The 16991-nt window shown below is 52.1% G+C and overlaps 7 protein-coding genes across 7 annotated transcripts; 2 read left to right on the top strand and 5 right to left on the bottom strand.

The window, feature by feature from the left end:
- Window positions 1–50: 50 nt before the first annotated feature.
- On the bottom strand, window positions 51–1200 carry K489DRAFT_319979 (glutathione S-transferase; the record flags this gene model as incomplete). The annotated part of the gene is made up of 6 exons (XM_033601424.1): window positions 51–456; window positions 517–547; window positions 666–867; window positions 920–1014; window positions 1070–1081; window positions 1137–1200. The coding sequence occupies 6 exons, from the start codon at window positions 1198–1200 to the stop codon at window positions 51–53; spliced, it is 810 nt and encodes a 269-aa protein (XP_033459125.1).
- Window positions 1201–1850: 650 nt separating this feature from the next.
- Window positions 1851–3479, bottom strand: K489DRAFT_358020 (Zinc/iron permease). The gene is made up of 2 exons (XM_033602571.1): window positions 3268–3479; window positions 1851–3210 (listed from the first exon to the last, which is right to left on the bottom strand). The coding sequence occupies exons 1-2, from the start codon at window positions 3333–3335 to the stop codon at window positions 1956–1958; spliced, it is 1323 nt and encodes a 440-aa protein (XP_033459124.1). The 5' UTR covers window positions 3336–3479; the 3' UTR covers window positions 1851–1955.
- A 339-nt stretch (window positions 3480–3818) lies between these two features.
- Window positions 3819–5681, top strand: K489DRAFT_358015 (histone acetyltransferase type B catalytic subunit; the record flags this gene model as incomplete). Its single annotated transcript, XM_033602570.1, has 2 exons — window positions 3819–4499; window positions 4599–5681. 2 exons carry the CDS (start codon window positions 3819–3821, stop codon window positions 5403–5405), a joined length of 1488 nt encoding a protein of 495 aa, XP_033459123.1. The 3' UTR covers window positions 5406–5681.
- Window positions 5682–6100: 419 nt separating this feature from the next.
- On the top strand, window positions 6101–7344 carry K489DRAFT_389057 (mitochondrial carrier; the record flags this gene model as incomplete). The annotated part of the gene is made up of 4 exons (XM_033606469.1): window positions 6101–6206; window positions 6309–6914; window positions 7029–7231; window positions 7321–7344. The coding sequence occupies 4 exons, from the start codon at window positions 6101–6103 to the stop codon at window positions 7342–7344; spliced, it is 939 nt and encodes a 312-aa protein (XP_033459122.1).
- A 1259-nt stretch (window positions 7345–8603) lies between these two features.
- K489DRAFT_304043 (WD40 repeat-like protein) lies at window positions 8604–10460 on the bottom strand (the record flags this gene model as incomplete). Its single annotated transcript, XM_033600501.1, has 3 exons — window positions 8604–9753; window positions 9814–10210; window positions 10259–10460. Coding segments are annotated over 3 exons (1749 nt in total), but the record flags the coding sequence as incomplete, so codon positions are not given.
- A 2099-nt stretch (window positions 10461–12559) lies between these two features.
- Window positions 12560–14112, bottom strand: K489DRAFT_380819 (pyruvate dehydrogenase E1, alpha subunit). Its single transcript, XM_033604963.1, has 3 exons — window positions 13975–14112; window positions 13453–13907; window positions 12560–13383 (listed from the first exon to the last, which is right to left on the bottom strand). The coding sequence occupies exons 1-3, from the start codon at window positions 13998–14000 to the stop codon at window positions 12836–12838; spliced, it is 1029 nt and encodes a 342-aa protein (XP_033459120.1). The 5' UTR covers window positions 14001–14112; the 3' UTR covers window positions 12560–12835.
- A 1645-nt stretch (window positions 14113–15757) lies between these two features.
- K489DRAFT_358003 (uncharacterized protein) lies at window positions 15758–16666 on the bottom strand (the record flags this gene model as incomplete). Its single annotated transcript, XM_033602569.1, has 2 exons — window positions 16090–16666; window positions 15758–16047 (listed from the first exon to the last, which is right to left on the bottom strand). The coding sequence occupies exons 1-2, from the start codon at window positions 16532–16534 to the stop codon at window positions 15758–15760; spliced, it is 735 nt and encodes a 244-aa protein (XP_033459119.1). The 5' UTR covers window positions 16535–16666.
- Between the last annotated feature and the right edge of the window lie 325 nt (window positions 16667–16991).

Here is a 16991-nt window from a genome sequence, read left to right as displayed (position 1 = left end):
GACAACCTGTGGTGTTGCCAGGGCTCATGATTAAACAAACAGTTGTCCTTTCATGGCGCGGCGAACTTGTAATCGTATTGCTCCTTCGCCTTATCGGCGAGCGCCTTCAGCTCATTCTCCTTCTCCTTGAAGCCGTCCTCATCGGTAAGTCGCTTCTTGTAGACTTGGTTGATGAATTTGCTCTCGCTGGGGATGGCAGTACCCCTTTGCACTGCCGAACGAGCGTTAATGCGCTCCCACCACTTGTGGAGGTTGGGGAAATTCTCGAGGTTCACACCAGCGAAGTAGGCAACATTCACCCAGCTGAAGTTGGCAACGTCGGCGATAGTGTACTTCTCGCCGACGAGGTAGGTCCGCTCTCGGAGGTGGATGTCAAGGACTCCGTAGAGGCGCTCGGTCTCGCCGACGTAACGTTGAGTCGGGTACGGGATGCGCTCCTTGGCCAGACGGTAAAAACTAACAGGGTTTCGAAGTCAGTACAAACGCATCTCTTACGGAGCAAAGTTTGAAACTTACTGATTCGCTTGTCCTTGCATGGGAGCGAGGCCTTTTGGTGAAAGAGTACAGAGACGTATTAGTTGGATTTATTCTCAAGCAGTCATGCGGTGTTCGATTTCCACGTCCGCCGCTGAGGAGAGAGCTCATCTAGCAATATTTTCACTCACCTGATTGAAGCCATGTGACCCATTGCTCGACTTGCGAGAGTTCAGGATCCTCAGTGAAAGTAAACTTCTTTTCCAGGTCAAAGTTGCGTGCGAGGTATGAGAGGATGGCGCCTCCTTCCATGATACCTAGACCATCGCGGTCGTGATCGATGAGGACAGGAATGCGGCCATTGGGACCCTTCTCCGTGAACCAAGGTTCTTTCTAGATCGAGGTTTAGCTCGAAACATCACAACACAGCTGCAATGACGCATACCTGAATGTTCTGGCCGATGTTGATCGATTGGAAGACGTAGTCGGGCTTGCCGTAAGCCTCCTTGAGCTCCTCAAGGAAGATGCTGACCTTGTGACCTAGGCGGAGGAGTCAGTTTTGCTGCTCTCAAGTGTGTTTGGACGAAGGTAGTACCGTTCGGGGTGCCTATGTGTCGTTGTTAGTAGTTATCATGGTCCTTTAGGCTGAAGACATCACATACCGAAAGTCAACAGCTCAAGGCCCTTGTTTGCAATGAGCTTGTGTGGTCTCTCTTCGGAAGACATGTTGGATTTGTGATTGGTGGATGATGTAAAATTTCTCCCGAGAATATTCGTTTCAATGGCTGGTAGTACTTGAGTGTTCACAAAGGATTTGACTGAGTTGCTTGCGCCAGTCACGCGGTATATGTGTAGTGTCGATCGTGAGATGCCGAGTAATTGTGATCGAAACATGAATGCGAGAAGAGCGACGAGCAGCGCCCGGAAGATCGGTTGCATTTATAATGAGCGCATGCACCTCTACGAAAGTGACGTCCTGGACCTTTTGGTAAGCTGTCAATCGAGCTAATGAATAGCTCTAGGTGATGGAAATGTTCGGGCTTTTTGCGGAATGCTGAAGCTCGATGGCGCGTTTCCAGATCAATAAGCAAACCTTGGAACCCAAGGCCACCGCAATAAATTACCGTCTGGCGCGATGGATAGTCGATGCCCTGTAAGTACGTCTCTTCAGAGATACTCCAGAATATTGGTTCGTGATGACAAATTGCGCAACCTAGAGATTTGTCGTATGTTGTCGTTGACCCGACCCATGCCGCTAATAAACCTTAAGCACATGCAGTTTGGACGTGACGTAGTATTTCTGGACGGTCACGAATCATTGGTCCTAGGGGCTCTCGCGGTTGATATACATAGATTCACGTGAGATTGCAGAGATCGGCATGGGAATATGTCGAGTAACTCATCGGATGGATAGATATTGTAAATCCTACATGACTCTTTGGCACATGAAACATTTCCACATCATATTATATCAGAACATCTCAATGGGCATGACCCCATTGCGTAAGTAAAGGCAACAACATGCCACCAACTGTAACCAAAACACTCAGCATACCATCGCTGTTCGACGGGCTCTTTGAATTAATGCCCTGTGCCGATGATGGTGCATATGGGTTCTCGACGCTTGCGTATCCGTTCTCTCCATCGTGCGAATGTCTTCCACCAGGCTTGCTCGATTCTTGCATGGTGTGGACGGCCACGTACAAGAATGTTCCGCCGGAGAAAAGAAGCAACAGGCCACAGATAAACTCGCCCTCGGTGGAATCTGCGCTGCCCGCGAAGCCTAAGATGTGTACTGCCGACCAAGTGAGAAGCGCACCGACGGGCGCAGCCAGACTAAAAACGACCAGATGCGCGCGAGCCATGCGCTTGCTCAGTCCTTGCTTGAGCAGCACAGATGTCAGACCAAAGGCGGCAGGCGCCTTGTGCAGCATCAAAGCGATGAAGATGATCAAGCTGAGATTTCGCTTTCCAGAACCTCCTGATGCTGCGCTCGATGCGCCGAGCGCAATACCATCTGCTGCTGCATGAATGACGAGACCGAGGGTGGTCGAGCTCGGACGCGATGATTTGTCGATGCTACGGCCCCCGCCTGATGCATTCTCGTGATCGTCCAATGACTCGTCCTCGATGATTGGGTTTGAAAAAGAGCGTAAACGGTTGAAGCTGAACGAGTTCAGGCTGATGGGGAACCGCTGGGGTTGCTGGCTTAGAGACGTACTTGCCTGTTCGGGCAAAGTATCGATCAGATACATCAAGATGAATCCCGCGATGAGCGATACGCCAACCCAAACATGTGGGTCCCGGTGTGCCGATTCGTCCTTGCCCGACTTTGGGTCTGATGCCGATCCACTGTCGTGAGATGGTGATCCAACGATGGGGTGTAGTGCATCGCCTTCTCCATCTTCATTCGTACCAGGATAGCCATCGTCAGGCCCAGTACGCCCACTCACGTCAGGGTCGTAAGTAAACACGCCGTCGCGCGGGAATGATCCGTGTATTTCTACGTTGCTCACAGCTGGTCCCAATGCGACGACATCTCTCAATGCCAAATCCAAACTCCTCGTCCGGTGGTTGTGCGCTTCTTCGCTAGCTCTGTACAATGTCTCCACTCCTTCTGGTATGATGACAATCAACGCCGTGCCGACCAGGACACCAGTCCCCAGAGCAGTTATAAGGCGCAACTGTCGTGGCGTCAGATTTAATGACAATGGTAGAAGTCCAGCGAAGAACGAACTATTTATAATGTTAGCCTCGAGACTTCAAATGACCATTGCGATGTTGCCAACTCACGCTGCTGCCATCACAATGCTCAGCAAGAGCAGCATTAGAAGTCCGGCCCACATCTTGGGCTGGTACATGCGCACAAGGCGCAGAGTCCAATTGTAGACTTTTCGTCAAGCAAACGGTGTAATTGTGCGCCTTTATGGAAATCTTGACATGGTCCTCGTGCATGCGTTGCCGTTCTAGCCTTGGATTTTGCGTGAATGGGTTTTTGTCGTTCAAGACTTTCGTAGATCATGTCCGACACGTGTGTCTCCCTCGGCGCAATCCAAAGGCTTCGAGCCAGCCTTACAGCATTCCGTATGTATTGCGACCCGCTAGCGGCATTCAAGCTCAGCCCTCAATGCACTTTGGCTCACGTCGACGCGTGCACTGATGCTCAAATCGCGGTTCGTCGCGTCAAGCTGGTCGAATTAATACCGTAGACCCTTCCATTAATGATCGATCGCTTGTGACTATTAGCTGCCGAGATACACTTCAACATCCACTGTTTGCGATCTTGACACTATTTCCACACAATTTCAGGGGAGCAAAAAAGGTTCATTCGCGCCTCTCGCAAAATGGCCCGCGCACATGTCGAAGATGATGATGAGCTCGATCAAGAGATTGAGGCCCAGGTCAACGAATGGTCAGCAAACAGCACCGAATGCTTCAGCATCGAATTAGTGAGGAGCGATGGATCCGATATTGTCGCCTTCGAGCCTGCATACACATACGCTATGTTCGGGGAGGAAGAAGCAATCTTCGGATACCAGGGCTTGGAAATCAACCTTCGCTTCGTAGCACACGATCTTACACCAAGCCTCAGCATCAGCCATGCGAAAGTCTTTCCGGCACAGGGAGATGTGCAGCCAACAGATATCAAAGGCGCTCTTAGGAAATACCTGCCTACGCACGCATTTGAGGAAGATGGCGAACAAGCAATCACATCGGCACAAGACTGGCGTCCACCCGGAGAAAAGATCCAATCTTACGATCGCGAAGGAACGAGCTTTGAGATATGGTGTGCAAGTCTTGCAGATCCGGCGGCGAAGAGGCTACTAGAGAACATGCAAATACTCGCACCACTCTTCATCGACGGCGGAAGCATGCTTGAGCTGGAGCAAGATTGGACTACGGCACGCTGGAAGTTGTACACTCTTTATGAGGTTGAGAGCGAGACGAGCGCAAACAATTCTCCATATGTCCTTGCTGGTTACAGCACATCATATCGAAGCTTTACCTTTCCCGATCGATTGGATGTGAACGACACCAAGCAAGACAACATTCTCGCATCATCGTCACAAAGCCTTCAAGACCTTCTAGCACAACCTTCTAGCACAACAAATCATTTCGCGCAGGCGTTGGACCTTTCTTCGCCATTATATCTTCCAAGTCGCGAGCGTCTGTCACAATTTCTAATCCTTCCCTCCCATCAGTCTTCTGGACATGGCCAGGCACTCTACAACACAATGTACAAGCATTTGACTGCGCCAAACTATGTGCGTGAATTCACCATTGAGGATCCAAACGAAGACTTTGATCAGCTGCGGGATGTATGCGATCTGCTCCTTTTGCGACAAGATTCGAAATTTCGGTCATTGGGCGTTCAAGCAGATTCAATTCCGGTAGACAAATTGTCCGCAGAGTCAGAAGTCCCTACAGATCTCATCATTCCCATCCAGCTTCGAGACTCATTAAGAGAACAGTACAAATTACAATCCCGCCAATTCGCCCGCCTAGTAGAAATTCAAGCACTCTCCCAAATACCCGCTTTACACCGATCCAAAGCACGTATCACACGCAAGGAGAAATCCACCAATCAGCATGACAAGGAATATTTCTTCTGGCGCCTCTACACAAAACAGCGGCTGTACATTTTCAACCGGGACCAGATTTCACAGCTAGAAGCATCCGAGCGGGTCGAGAAGCTTGACGCCGCGCTCGACAGCGTTGTTGAGGGATACCAAGAGATCCTGGAGAGGGTAGAACGCATCGAAAAGGAGAGGCCTACATTGTCGGAAGAAATGTCATTTCGAAACAAGCGGAAAAGGAGAAACGTGGTCGACGATGACGATGAGGAAGAAGACAGTGGCGATGTAAACGACAATGAGGGTAATGAGTCTGAACGTGCGCATACCGGAGGCAAAAAGCCACGTATTGAATGATTGATCGTTTCTCTTCTGATTTTGATGCTTAATCCTATCAACCACGAACATGAGCATGGTGCTTCGGCGCAATCAAAGAAGTATCAAGAAGATGCTGGAGAACGTGTGTGCCGTAAAGCAAAGCTTATATTTCCTCGTCGCATGAGTGAGGGAAAGGTCAGATGTATGGCTCGTGATCCGCGAGGTCTATGTGTCTTTCACGTGTGCCAAATCCCCCTATGATGAACTTTTGGCATTTCCACTCCTTCGAGTGTCACTCAAGCCGGACCGGTCGGGACTCAAATTTGCGTGTAGGAGAAATCGCGGATAAGCAGCGCGATAACAACGCGCCGATGACGTCGGCGGGTCCAGAAAGAGCCGCATTGCTCCCAATTGCTGCCAACCCACGTCACAGCTAGTTTACTCGACGTAATAAGCACGCGAGCTCAACCAACTACTTTGTTAACTCTACTGCATTTCTCTAGCTACATCCGCCGGATACTGGCGGCTACTTTAACAAAACCTTTTCAAACCAAGTGAAAGCTTCTCTTCCTTGTCAAGCATATTTTGTTGATATTGTTGTCTTCTTTGATCACCTCTTGACATCCTCGTAGTCGTCCGCCTCGCGCCGATTGCGAAGACGCATAGCTTGGAGCAGCCATTGATATCTTGGACCCCGGCAACCTTCACTACTTAGCAACACAATCACCACCAAAATGGCGACCAAATCAAAATCCACTCCAGGCGTGCCGTCTGCTGAGAAGAAGATTGAGCTCTTCTCCGGCACGTACTTCGCAGCTTGCACATTGGGCGGCATCATTGGTAGGTCCAACCGCCGCCTCAAACCTCTGCGCTCCTGCGGCATCGCGACACAAGAAGAAGCTTGAAGAAACCAGTTTGCTAACTCACTCGGTCCCCAACCAGCCTGCGGACCCACTCACACCGCCGTCACTCCCCTCGACCTCGTAAAATGCAGACGCCAAGTTGACCCCAAAATCTACAAATCCAACCTCCAAGCTTGGGGCACCATCATGCGCAGCGAGGGTGTCCGCGGTATCTTCTTCGGCTGGGCCCCGACCTTTGTGGGCTACAGCTTCCAAGGCGCGGGCAAGTACGGCGCCTACGAGGCGTTCAAATACTACTACGGCGAGCAGCTCTTCGCCGGCGCGCCCAAGACCCTGGTATACCTAGGCGCCAGCGCCAGCGCCGAGTTCATCGCGGATATCTTCCTGTGCCCCTTTGAGGCAATCAAGGTGCGCATGCAGACGACGCTGCCGCCGTTCGCGGGCAGTCTGCGTGAGGGATGGAGCAAGATCGTCCGCGAGGAGGGCTACGCTGGTTTGTACAAGGGCTTGTACCCGCTCTGGGCGAGACAGATTCCCTACACTATGGTCAAATTCGCGACGTTCGAGAGCGCGGTCAACCAGATCTATGCGACTTTGGGCAAGCCCAAGGAGGAGTATGGCACTTTGGCGCAGACGGGAGTGTCCTTTCTGGGAGGTTACATTGCGGGAATAGGATGCGCGACGAGTAAGTTTCTTCCTCTCGGATCCTATTTACCTTTTCCCTCGTTCTCTCCAATCCGGCCATATCCTCCTCGTATCATAACGAGCTTCATAGGCTGACTCAATCTTCTCCGTCCAGTCTCTCACCCAGCCGACGTCATGGTCTCCAAGCTCAATGCCGACCGCAAAGCCGGCGAATCCGCCGGCGCCGCCATCGGCCGGATCTACAAGAACATCGGTTTCTCGGGCCTCTGGAACGGACTTCCCGTGCGCATCGGCATGATCGGCACGTTGACTGCCTTCCAATGGCTGATCTACGACTCCTTCAAGGTCTACTTGGGTGTAAGTCGTGGATTTTTCCCCGTCCCCTCAGAATTAGACTATTGCTTTGAGCTCCCTGGCTGACGTATTCGTTTGAATCTCCTCTGCAGTTGCCGACGACGGGTGGTCACTAGCTTCGACTTCCACACTCACGATCACCCTGTCATTCAACTTTGAATTATCCGGCTACAGTGATACGTTGACGAGACTTGTGATGTTTCAGCGAGCGGGCGTTTCGGAGTAGACACAATTTCTAAGTGGTTGGGTAATGAACATCGGTAGGTAAGGAAAATTGGAATTTGTCAATTAATAGAGGGAGTTCACAGATCTAAACGGAGTCGAATCATCGCACAAATTGAAATCACCGCTCGAAAAGGATATGCTTGCTCCTAATATTTGGATGGAAAATATGGTCATCCCCACCCTCCTCGTAGAAAGGGAGGTAGGTTGCATGCTACTGTGCCTGTTCTAATCACCAGAAATTTCCCGAGCGCCGCATCGTGGGTTAGAAGTTTATCTTCTCCCTACGCCCTGCTGGTCGAAAACTGCTCGGCTCTGATGCATGTAAGGCCGTTGCCTTCCACCCAAGCCTATCCCAAAATTCCGTCAAAAGTCATGATGATATTCCTACATCCCAACCAAGCGACCATTTTCACAATACTCCTAATTCCTGGGTACATGTGCCCTCGATCATGTGCAGTGATCACGACACTTGATCCATGTGTAGCACAGCATCATCCGATATCCTAGAGGACTCGTGGCTGCCGTCGCCGGAAGGGTGTTGTATTCCAGTGCTAGTGCTGTGTGCAGGAACCCGAAGATCCCAGTCGTCTTGCATTATGTCGTCAGCGTCGTGAAATTGGGCTCCGTCGGGATCGGCGGGAGACCGTCGTTCATCCTCGTGAAGCTCTTGGCTGGCATTGCTCTGCGATGACCGCTGTGGTGGCTGGCGTTGTACGCCTGGTAATTGATGATGCTGCTGCTGCGGCTGCTGTTGTTGTTGTTGCGGTCGGGAGTGGTAGTTATGTTGTTGCTGTCTCTGGAGGTTTTGGATCTGTTGCTGCTGATCGAGACCTGGCTGTCCGGCAAGGAATTCGTGCAGGGACAAAAGCGGTCGGCGTGATTTTCTGCTGCTACTGCTGCTACCCGTCTGGTTGTTATCGTCCGCTCTGCCGGTGTCCGATGTCGGGAACATCATTGGCTCGTCGGCAGGTCCATCCTGGTACGATAGATATGGCTGAGAAGCAGGCACCGATGGCAGAATCGGTGTCGAAGCGGAATGAGCATGGCTGGGTGTGTTGGCCAGCGATGTTGACGAACTTGTTGAGGATGAGCCGAGACCAGCCAGAGCTGGGGCAAAGTCTGAAGCGGATCTCGTCAGATCTCCAGGGATCGAATCTGGTGGTGGCGCGAAAGACCAGACTTCCATTATCGTTTTCTGTCCTCGACTCGCGAGAACCACTGCCTTTTCCTGCTCGAAAACCACCCTCCACACAGCCTCCGCCGGGGAGCCTAGCTCTCGGACAAGACAACCACGCTGTAGGTCCCAAACCTTGACGCGACCATCAGATCCTCCCGAGACAATGCGCGTATCGTCAAACTGAAGGCTGGTCACACTGTTGTCATGTGCAGCAAGCCGGTGAATTGCCGAATATGTCTTCAAGTCCCAAACCCTCACACCGCCGTCGCTACCACCAGTCACGAGGATATCGTTGCGCAATTGTAACTGACCAACCAGCGAAGTGTGCCCTTGCAGCTGCGCAAGACAACGCCCATCGCGTGGATCCCATACGCGCACACTTGTGTCTAGTGATCCGGTAGCGATTCGGTGGCCGTCAAATGCAACAGCGTAGATTTGGCTGAAATGGCCTCCCAGCGTTCGGAGACACCGGCCCTCGCTGATTGACCAGATGCGTGCGAAAGTGTCGTATGATCCAGACACGACAAGATCACCATGGACTTCCAAACACCGCACGCTGGCTTGATGGCCGACCAGCACATGTCGACAGACACCCTTTCGGATGTCCCAAACACGAAGAGTAGTGTCTCGAGAACCCGAGATGGCAAGATTAGAACCGCTCATCTTCAAGCAGCGAACCGTGCTCGTGTGACCACGAAGCATATGCTGTGCCATTCCGGTCGTGAGGTCCCAGACGCGGACATCACGATCGCAGCCTCCGCTGACGAGAGTATCGCCGTGCGGGACCATAGCCCAGACACCCATGACGTGTCCTTGCAGACATCTCAGATGGCGTCCTTCACGATCGAAAACATGAATCTTTGCGTTGTCGAGCGCAACGATGATATATTTATTGGTTAAATGCAAAGATGTGACAACGCCTTGCTCGGGCGTGATCTGCTTCGTCTCCACTTTCCCACCGTGCCGCCATGCTGTCTCGACCTGATACCGCTGCTTGAAATGCTTTCGGTAACTTTGGGGATGAGAGGGTCGCGGCGTGCTTGGTGCTGCTCGATTTGACAGAGTATGCGCGAGCAATGGAGCTCCGGCACTTAGACTCGTTCGGCTTGACAAATCTGGCGCGCTGGATGAGAGGCCGGCAAGGGCAGGGCTGAGCGCATGAGAGAAGGCCTGCGAGCCATACGGATGCTGCCCTTGTCTATGATCGGCGCTCGAGGGGATGGGGATCGGCCGGGGCGATGAGGACGAGGGCGCGTCATCTGACAACCTCCGGTAGGCGTGGCTCTCGCAAAGGCTCTTCCACGCCATGTCGTCGCTGACAAGCTCCCTCCAACGGCGGCTGACCTGAGAACTCCGCGCTAGAGATCGTGCATCTCCAATGAAAGTGAGAATGCGTAAGCACAACTCGTTGGGAAGAACTGAAAAGGGATCTCGCTTGAGGCGGGGTCCCACAAAACTGGCAACAAAGCCGAGCAGTTTGCCGTCGCACATGTTCAATAGCTCCGCGAGCATGCGCTGACGTTCGTCATTGTCCATATCTGCGAACACAGCGCGCATGTGCCGATATCCGAATCCATATCCTCTTGCGGATCCCGAGGAGCCGTCTTGTGTGATCGTCCGCGAATGACCGTCTTCTTCTAAATCTAATTCGCCAATATCTTCGCGCGGATCAGCGGTGCTCCAGTCCGGTTCTCTTTGCATAGGTGTCGGGCTTGGTGCTGGCGTGGGCGGACTGGCCGGAGCGGACGGGAGTGTGTTTCCTGGAATGACATTGGGATTTGCTGGGATTGCTATGGGAATCGGCGTGGGCAAGGTCGGGACTTCAGCCATCGAAGCAACTGGTGTAGAGATCTGACGAGGTCTCATGGGACCTTTGCCATTACGCGAGGTGTGGAAGCGATTGTTGTGCGATTGTGAAGACATGCGAGCCAAGGAGTTGGTGGCCTTGGATTGATCGTCCTCGTCGAGGGTAGACGAAGATGTGTAATCCATGATGTCGTTATGGGCGTGGCTGCAACGCTTCTATGACGGATCTCGGCAGCCACGATATTTTGGAAAAGCCGTGAACGCGAATTATTAATAAGATGTATCGGCGCGCCAAGCCGAGCAGACCAGAAATAGGGAAGGAGGATGGTAAAATGGTGATCCAGGAACGACAGTAACAGCTTGCAGCAAACGTCAGGTGGATTACCTCACCAGCACGCCATCAAAGCGAGGTACCGGCTTCAGAACATTCTGGCCTGCTCCAAGAAGCGACTCTATGGGTGCGTGACTTGTTCGAGCGGCGGCACAATCTTATAGAGATTCTTTGAAGATATGTTTGGGTTGTAGCGATGAGTACCACCAATCTCTCCGAAGATTTTGTTGAAAGAGAGCAACCGTGATCTTCGGCGTTGCGCTTTCGGGATATGCGCCGCGGCCAGTGGATGAATTGCGGGCGGACGCGCAGATAAAATCTAGATGCTGATGCGATGCTGCTGAAATTCGTACGTTCTGCGTTATATCCTCACTGGTATGGTAGAGCAATGTTTGTGGTTGCGGAAAATGGCGATGATGGAACCAAAGTCTGGACGAGATTGAGCGGAAAGCGGTGGGAGGATGGTGGTGATTGTCCCAGGGCGGGGAGGAAATGGGCGGTGGTGGTGGCGATAGAAAGCGGAAGCAGTTTGACAGATGAACGACGATGACGATCTCGAGTCGTGTTGTGGTATAAATTGTTGGGTGCTACGTGTGGTGATGGGAACGGCGATGGTGGAAATGGTGGTGATAATGGTGGAGGTGGAGAGGATAGTGGATTATCGTCACGATTGCGGAAAAGAGGCGCCCCAAGCACACACACCAGGAGCAGAACGGTACAAAGCACCACACACACACCTGCACGTTACTTTGATTCAGGGAGAGGAGGGAGGGAGGGAGGATGACGGATGACCCAACCCGTTCGCCGAATACCGCCCGCCAGTGCCGCCCTCACCGTCCCGCTTCCACTACTGTAAATAATCCATTCAGTCGTGCCAGCAGCGCCAGCCCAGCCCAAATTCAACCCCAACCCAGCCAAGTCGAAAAATCTTATCCATGTCGCAATCCATCCACTCCACACAGGTCACGAGGTGGATCTGCATAAAAAAGAGCGTCAAGATATCAAAGATTTCTGTCGTTTCTGCTTCTCCTCCGCGAGATCCGAGAGACAAGCGCCGCACGCGCGCATCTATAGATTGATCTATTCCGGAGTCGATTCTCCGTTGACGGTAGGTAGATTTGGTGTCCAGTTGTCCAGCGGCGAGTGTCGCAATGGTTCACTCTCGTCGAGAAAGCGGAGGACATTCTGCCCAGGAGTCCTGCATACAGCACATCTCAAGCGTGCATCACAAAAGCGTGTGTATGATACCAGCGGTATCGATGATGAGATCCTACATCTATAGCGCCTAATACCTCATATGTAGGGAAAACACTTTGTTCTTATCAATATTCATCGAGCCATTTGTCGTATGCCACGCGATCGCTTAGTAAAACAATAGCTTGGGAAAGAAAAAGAAAGTCACTTCCGTCACGCCAAACGGCAGTCGTCACGATCCGCCCAAATGAACTTCCGTGTCATCAGTCACAATGCACGCATGCAAGATCCCTTTGCCTGATCGCACCGCTTTCTCCAATCCACTTACACATCCGCTACCCCAATCGCCGGTCTTCACCCGCCAAAATTCATCCATCCCAAGGTTCTCATACAACAGTCGTTTCCCGGGATGAGATTCCGATCGGACTTGCTCGTGTCATTTTCTGACTGAACAACGATTCGCTCAGAGTAGCCACACACCGCTCGTTTTCCATTTGCTTCCTTTCGTTGAAGTATAGGGCGATCTGACGGATGAGTGCAAGGTTCCGCTCGTCAGGCTATTGAAGGTGGCTCATCGTCCACATTCGTCACCAAGGACCGTCATCATCGAATGAGGTAGCATTTGTCATCTCAATGAGCAATAGAACACATAACTCCAGTTCCGAAAAGGTCTTTCATCAGATATTATTATCCCTACGCCATTCCAGAAAACCTTGCTATAGGAGATACATCGAGCCCCGAGGACAGATCTCTGCTTAGTACGGAAGAGACAGCACGCACGCGCCGAGAGCCAAGATGCTTTGCTTTGACACCGAAAATCCCTAAAACACAATAAAATCACATGAAGAGGCCCCCAACTATATCCCTCATATTCTCAGGTCTGCGCCGGGCTCTTGGGCACCTGCACTGGTCGGTCGGGGTAGTAGAAGTTTTCCTCCGGGACACGGCCACGCAGGAATTGTGGCTCCGAGCCACGAACGTAGATGTCCTCGAAAAGGACCTCCGGGGTCGCGGGTGGGACGTCCATGGCCTCAGCCGCGGCAACCTCCTCATCGACGTGGCTGCGGGCCTCCTTGTCGATGGCCTTGAGCTCGTCCTCGGTGACCACGGTCCAGTCGAGCAGCTTCTGCTTCAAGCCGGCGATGGGGTCGTTGGTGGAGCGCATGCGTTGAATTTCCTCGCGGGTTCGGTAGGTGGTACCTGGGTCGGACATGGAGTGACCTCCGTATCGGTAGGTGACGTATTCGTAGACGAGAGGACCCTTGCCAGCGGCGCACCACTCCTTGCCGTACTTCACAGCAGCCTTGACAGCGAGGACGTCCATACCATTGATCTTGAGACCCGGGATGTATTGTCCACGCTTGTAGTAGTCGGTGATCGCGGAGGAGCGGTTCGCTGCTGTACCCATACCGTATTTGTTGTCTATATCGAAAATATGTCAGCACAATCCGTCCACATCTGATCAAACACCCAGTAGAGATTTGCACGTACTCTCGCATCCAAAGATGACAGGGAGATTCCATAGCTTAGCCATGTTGAACGCCTCGAAGACTTGACCCTGGTTGCTAGCACCATCACCGTAAAGAGCAAGGGTCACGTTCTTCTTGCCCTCATACTGGTTCGCAAAAGCAATTCCTGCACCGACCGGTACTTGCGCACCGACGATACCGTTGCCACCGTAGAAGCCTGTCGAGAACATGTGCATAGAGCCTCCCTTGCCATAGGCGATTCCCTCCCGTCGTCCGAGCAATTCGCCGATGATGGAACGAACGCTAGCGCCGCGCATCAGGGCGAAACCGTGGCATCGGTAGGCGGTGATAAGGTGGTCCTGCTTCTCAATGGAGTGCTCGATACCGACAGCGACAGCTTCTTGACCGGTGGAAAGATGGCAGAAACCTCGAATCTTCTTCTCTTTGTATAATCTGTCGGCGGCCATTTCCATTCGTCTGTCATCGTCGTTCTCAGTCAGCCACAGATCCCCCTCAACAGCGCTTTATCCCAGTCATCACATACCGAATTGCGACCATGTCGTAGTACATTTTTTTCAGCTCTTTCTTGGTTGTCTCTAATGTGTATGGTGGCGGGTCTAGCTCGTAGGTCTCGAAAGCTTCGTCTGACAGCTTGACCTGGAAAGGCTTGTCGTCCTCCTGCGATAATCGTGAGAATCATGCGCCATGCAGTTCAAGTACATTGTGTTCAAAAGCTGGCTGACCTCTGGCACATCATCCTTCTCCGCGTGACTGCTGGCAGCATCGGTTGTGACAGTTCTCAGCGCTGGCATGCGTCGAACAGCGTTGAACCTGGCCGCAGGCGCAGCCGCGAAGGCTCGCGGTGCGAACTTGGACAGCATTGTGTGAGAATGGTACGCACGTCCCAAATACACAGATCCCGAACTAATCTCAAGACTGTGCAATTCCTGTGCGTCGAAAGAAAAGAGAGAATGCAAAAAGATTGTTGATGGTGATTGACACTCGCAGGGCTGGAGAACTACTGTACCTCCACAACGGAAGTGTTGACGAAGGTGAGAGCTCACCCCAACGCCCAACGGCAAAGGACGGGCCAGCGGTCGTAGCTCGCCCGCAAAGCCGTTGTATGAGGGCCGATTGCCCACTCGATCCGGTGCTACACCCAAGCCTCTCACGGGGAAAGCGTGGGCCAAGGGCTTTGTCTATTTGCAGGGGCTCTCTGCCTCCCTGCGGCATCACTTCGGTTCTTTTCGTCCACCGCTCGCACAGGTGAAGTAATTATCTGCCATGCCCAAGAAATCCCAAGAAAACGTGGTGCCTGCATTTATTTGTTCAGCGCGCTCTACTGCCTGCATGAGTTACAAAATGATGGGTGCATTGAATGCTCCATCAATGTGTTGAATCTCACAGCACAACTTGCGTCCATCGCAGTGGCAACGTCATGGTTCGACGAGCGGCAGCGGCATTGGCGCTTGTTCTTTCTAGAATGCGGCTAACCATGTGCTGCAAGCGCAGCTTTGTGGAAACGGACATCTTTTCCAGCCAAATCATCATTCGAATCTCTGGAAGCATCCCTGGATGGAAGAATAATGTTTTGCATACCATCACTACCAAGTTCGATTTGCCGGATGAGCTACCTGGGAAAGCCACGTGCCTAGACAGTCTCTGATTGGATGGTCAACTCGTCGCGGTCACTTAGCGTGTTGCATCTTCATGCTGCGGGAGATCCAACCATCAACGTGGCAAACAGATGTACTGGGCGAGAATTAAACTCCGTCTGGTACGCGAGCTACTTGTCTCTTTCGACACACAGTGATATCGTGATACCAAATCCCGACTCATTTCCAGTTCCGGTCCTTATTTGGCTGCTAATTCAGATCTGTGGCCAAGCTCTCAGTGAGTGCTCTCCTGCCGCCACTCTGCTTGTACACATACGCGCCCAGGCATTTTCTGGGCGCAGCAAACTTGAAGCTGGAGCATAAATATCGAATTCCAGAAAGCCGATGATCATGGGTGGTTTGAGGTTCAGTTTGGCCATTTTCATCTTTGTGATATCTCGTCTCACTTGGATGCCACGAATTCTTGCACTTCCAGGTTTTCGCTCGCAAAGACCGAACAAGCGATTGCTCATTAGATCAATCAGGCTTTATTCCACGGGCCGGAGAATGGTTTGGTCAGCAAGCAGGCGCTCTATGAGAGCAAAACCCATCCTCTGGGATATGATGTGCAGACCGGCATTTCCAGCTCGCACAAGTGTAGCGACGTGCAGTATTCGGAGTTCCATTACCATGTTGTCATTCGGGCCAGCATCCATCGTCGTCTACTTGCCTTCAAGTCTCATCAAACTCGAGATGCCTTCTCCGCTCCTCCGCTTCCTCCTTGGCAACTTGTAGGTCGTCGCTGTCAGCATCACTTCCTGCAGACCATAGAGTCTCAAACTCGGCGTCATGGCCTAGATTCGTCACTGGTGCTTGTGCAATCGCCCATATCCCTTCTCTTGCCCGCTTGTGTCGCTCACGATCTTCTTCAATACGTTGCTCAATTTGTCTTTTGTCCAGCCTGATCGCGGAATGTCCTGCCGACAGGGAGTCGCGTGACGTCCCATTAGCAGAGCTTCGAGCTGACCTATGTGGTACATCCGAGGCAACCAGGCCATTCGCACCGCTTGGTGAAGGCGGCATTCCGCGCATGCTCTCTCTTCCAGTAATACACTCGTCCAGTTCTTTGACCGTTTGAGGTTGCAGGAACGTCTTTTGTTGCAATTGCTGCAAGACCTTCCTCACCACTTTGACGTTGGCGGCTCCGCTCCCATCATCTGGCGCTACGAGATCGATGATCCTCAAGATATCCCTCTCCATCATGCGTATGTAGCCCAGCTCCCCTTGATTACGCGCAGCATCGCAGAGTGCAGGCAAGAAGTACATGATGTTGGCCCGATTGTTCATATTGTTGCGTTCCAACTGCTCGAGGATACACGAGTGGAGATCGTCGCTGAACTCAACGTATCGCAAGGCGTAATTGGCGGCTTTCAGTGCAGAATTCGTGGATGCGTTCATTTGCTGAAGGTGTGAGGTGAAGCGCATGCGGACTTCGAATGGGTCGGCCATCTTGTATGAAGGCTCGCTGCGTGCGCAAGATTTGACAGCAGATTGTTCTCCCGGGAAAGGTATTAAGGTCTTGGAGAGGTCTACATGCTCCCTTGCCGCTAGATCGGGTGTTGCGATTGCCTGGAAACGGTGTGCGGCGGATAGCGAAGGTCCTGAAAGATAAAAATACCTAGTAACGTACCCTACTACCGAGCCGGTCACACTACCGAGCCGGTCAAGTTTCCGTCCAATGTGCCTTTGACGACTTATTGCAATTACAATATTATAGCTATACTAATAACGACACCAGTATTACAAAGTACAGGTTCTACAGTTATGCTCAAATGAACCACATCTACTACACCTGCTTGGTGCTTTTGTACGAGCACGTTTTGGCTGCTCAATTAGTAATGCTGAATCAATATTCTCAGCATTATTCTGCAATTGCTCCGCAACTACCTCGTTCTGAATAGACTCC

The sequence above is a fragment of the Dissoconium aciculare genome (assembly GCF_010015565.1).
Source record: "Dissoconium aciculare CBS 342.82 unplaced genomic scaffold K489scaffold_7, whole genome shotgun sequence".
Lineage (NCBI taxonomy): Eukaryota > Fungi > Ascomycota > Dothideomycetes > Mycosphaerellales > Dissoconiaceae > Dissoconium > Dissoconium aciculare.
This window is presented reverse-complemented; position numbering and strand designations above follow the sequence as displayed.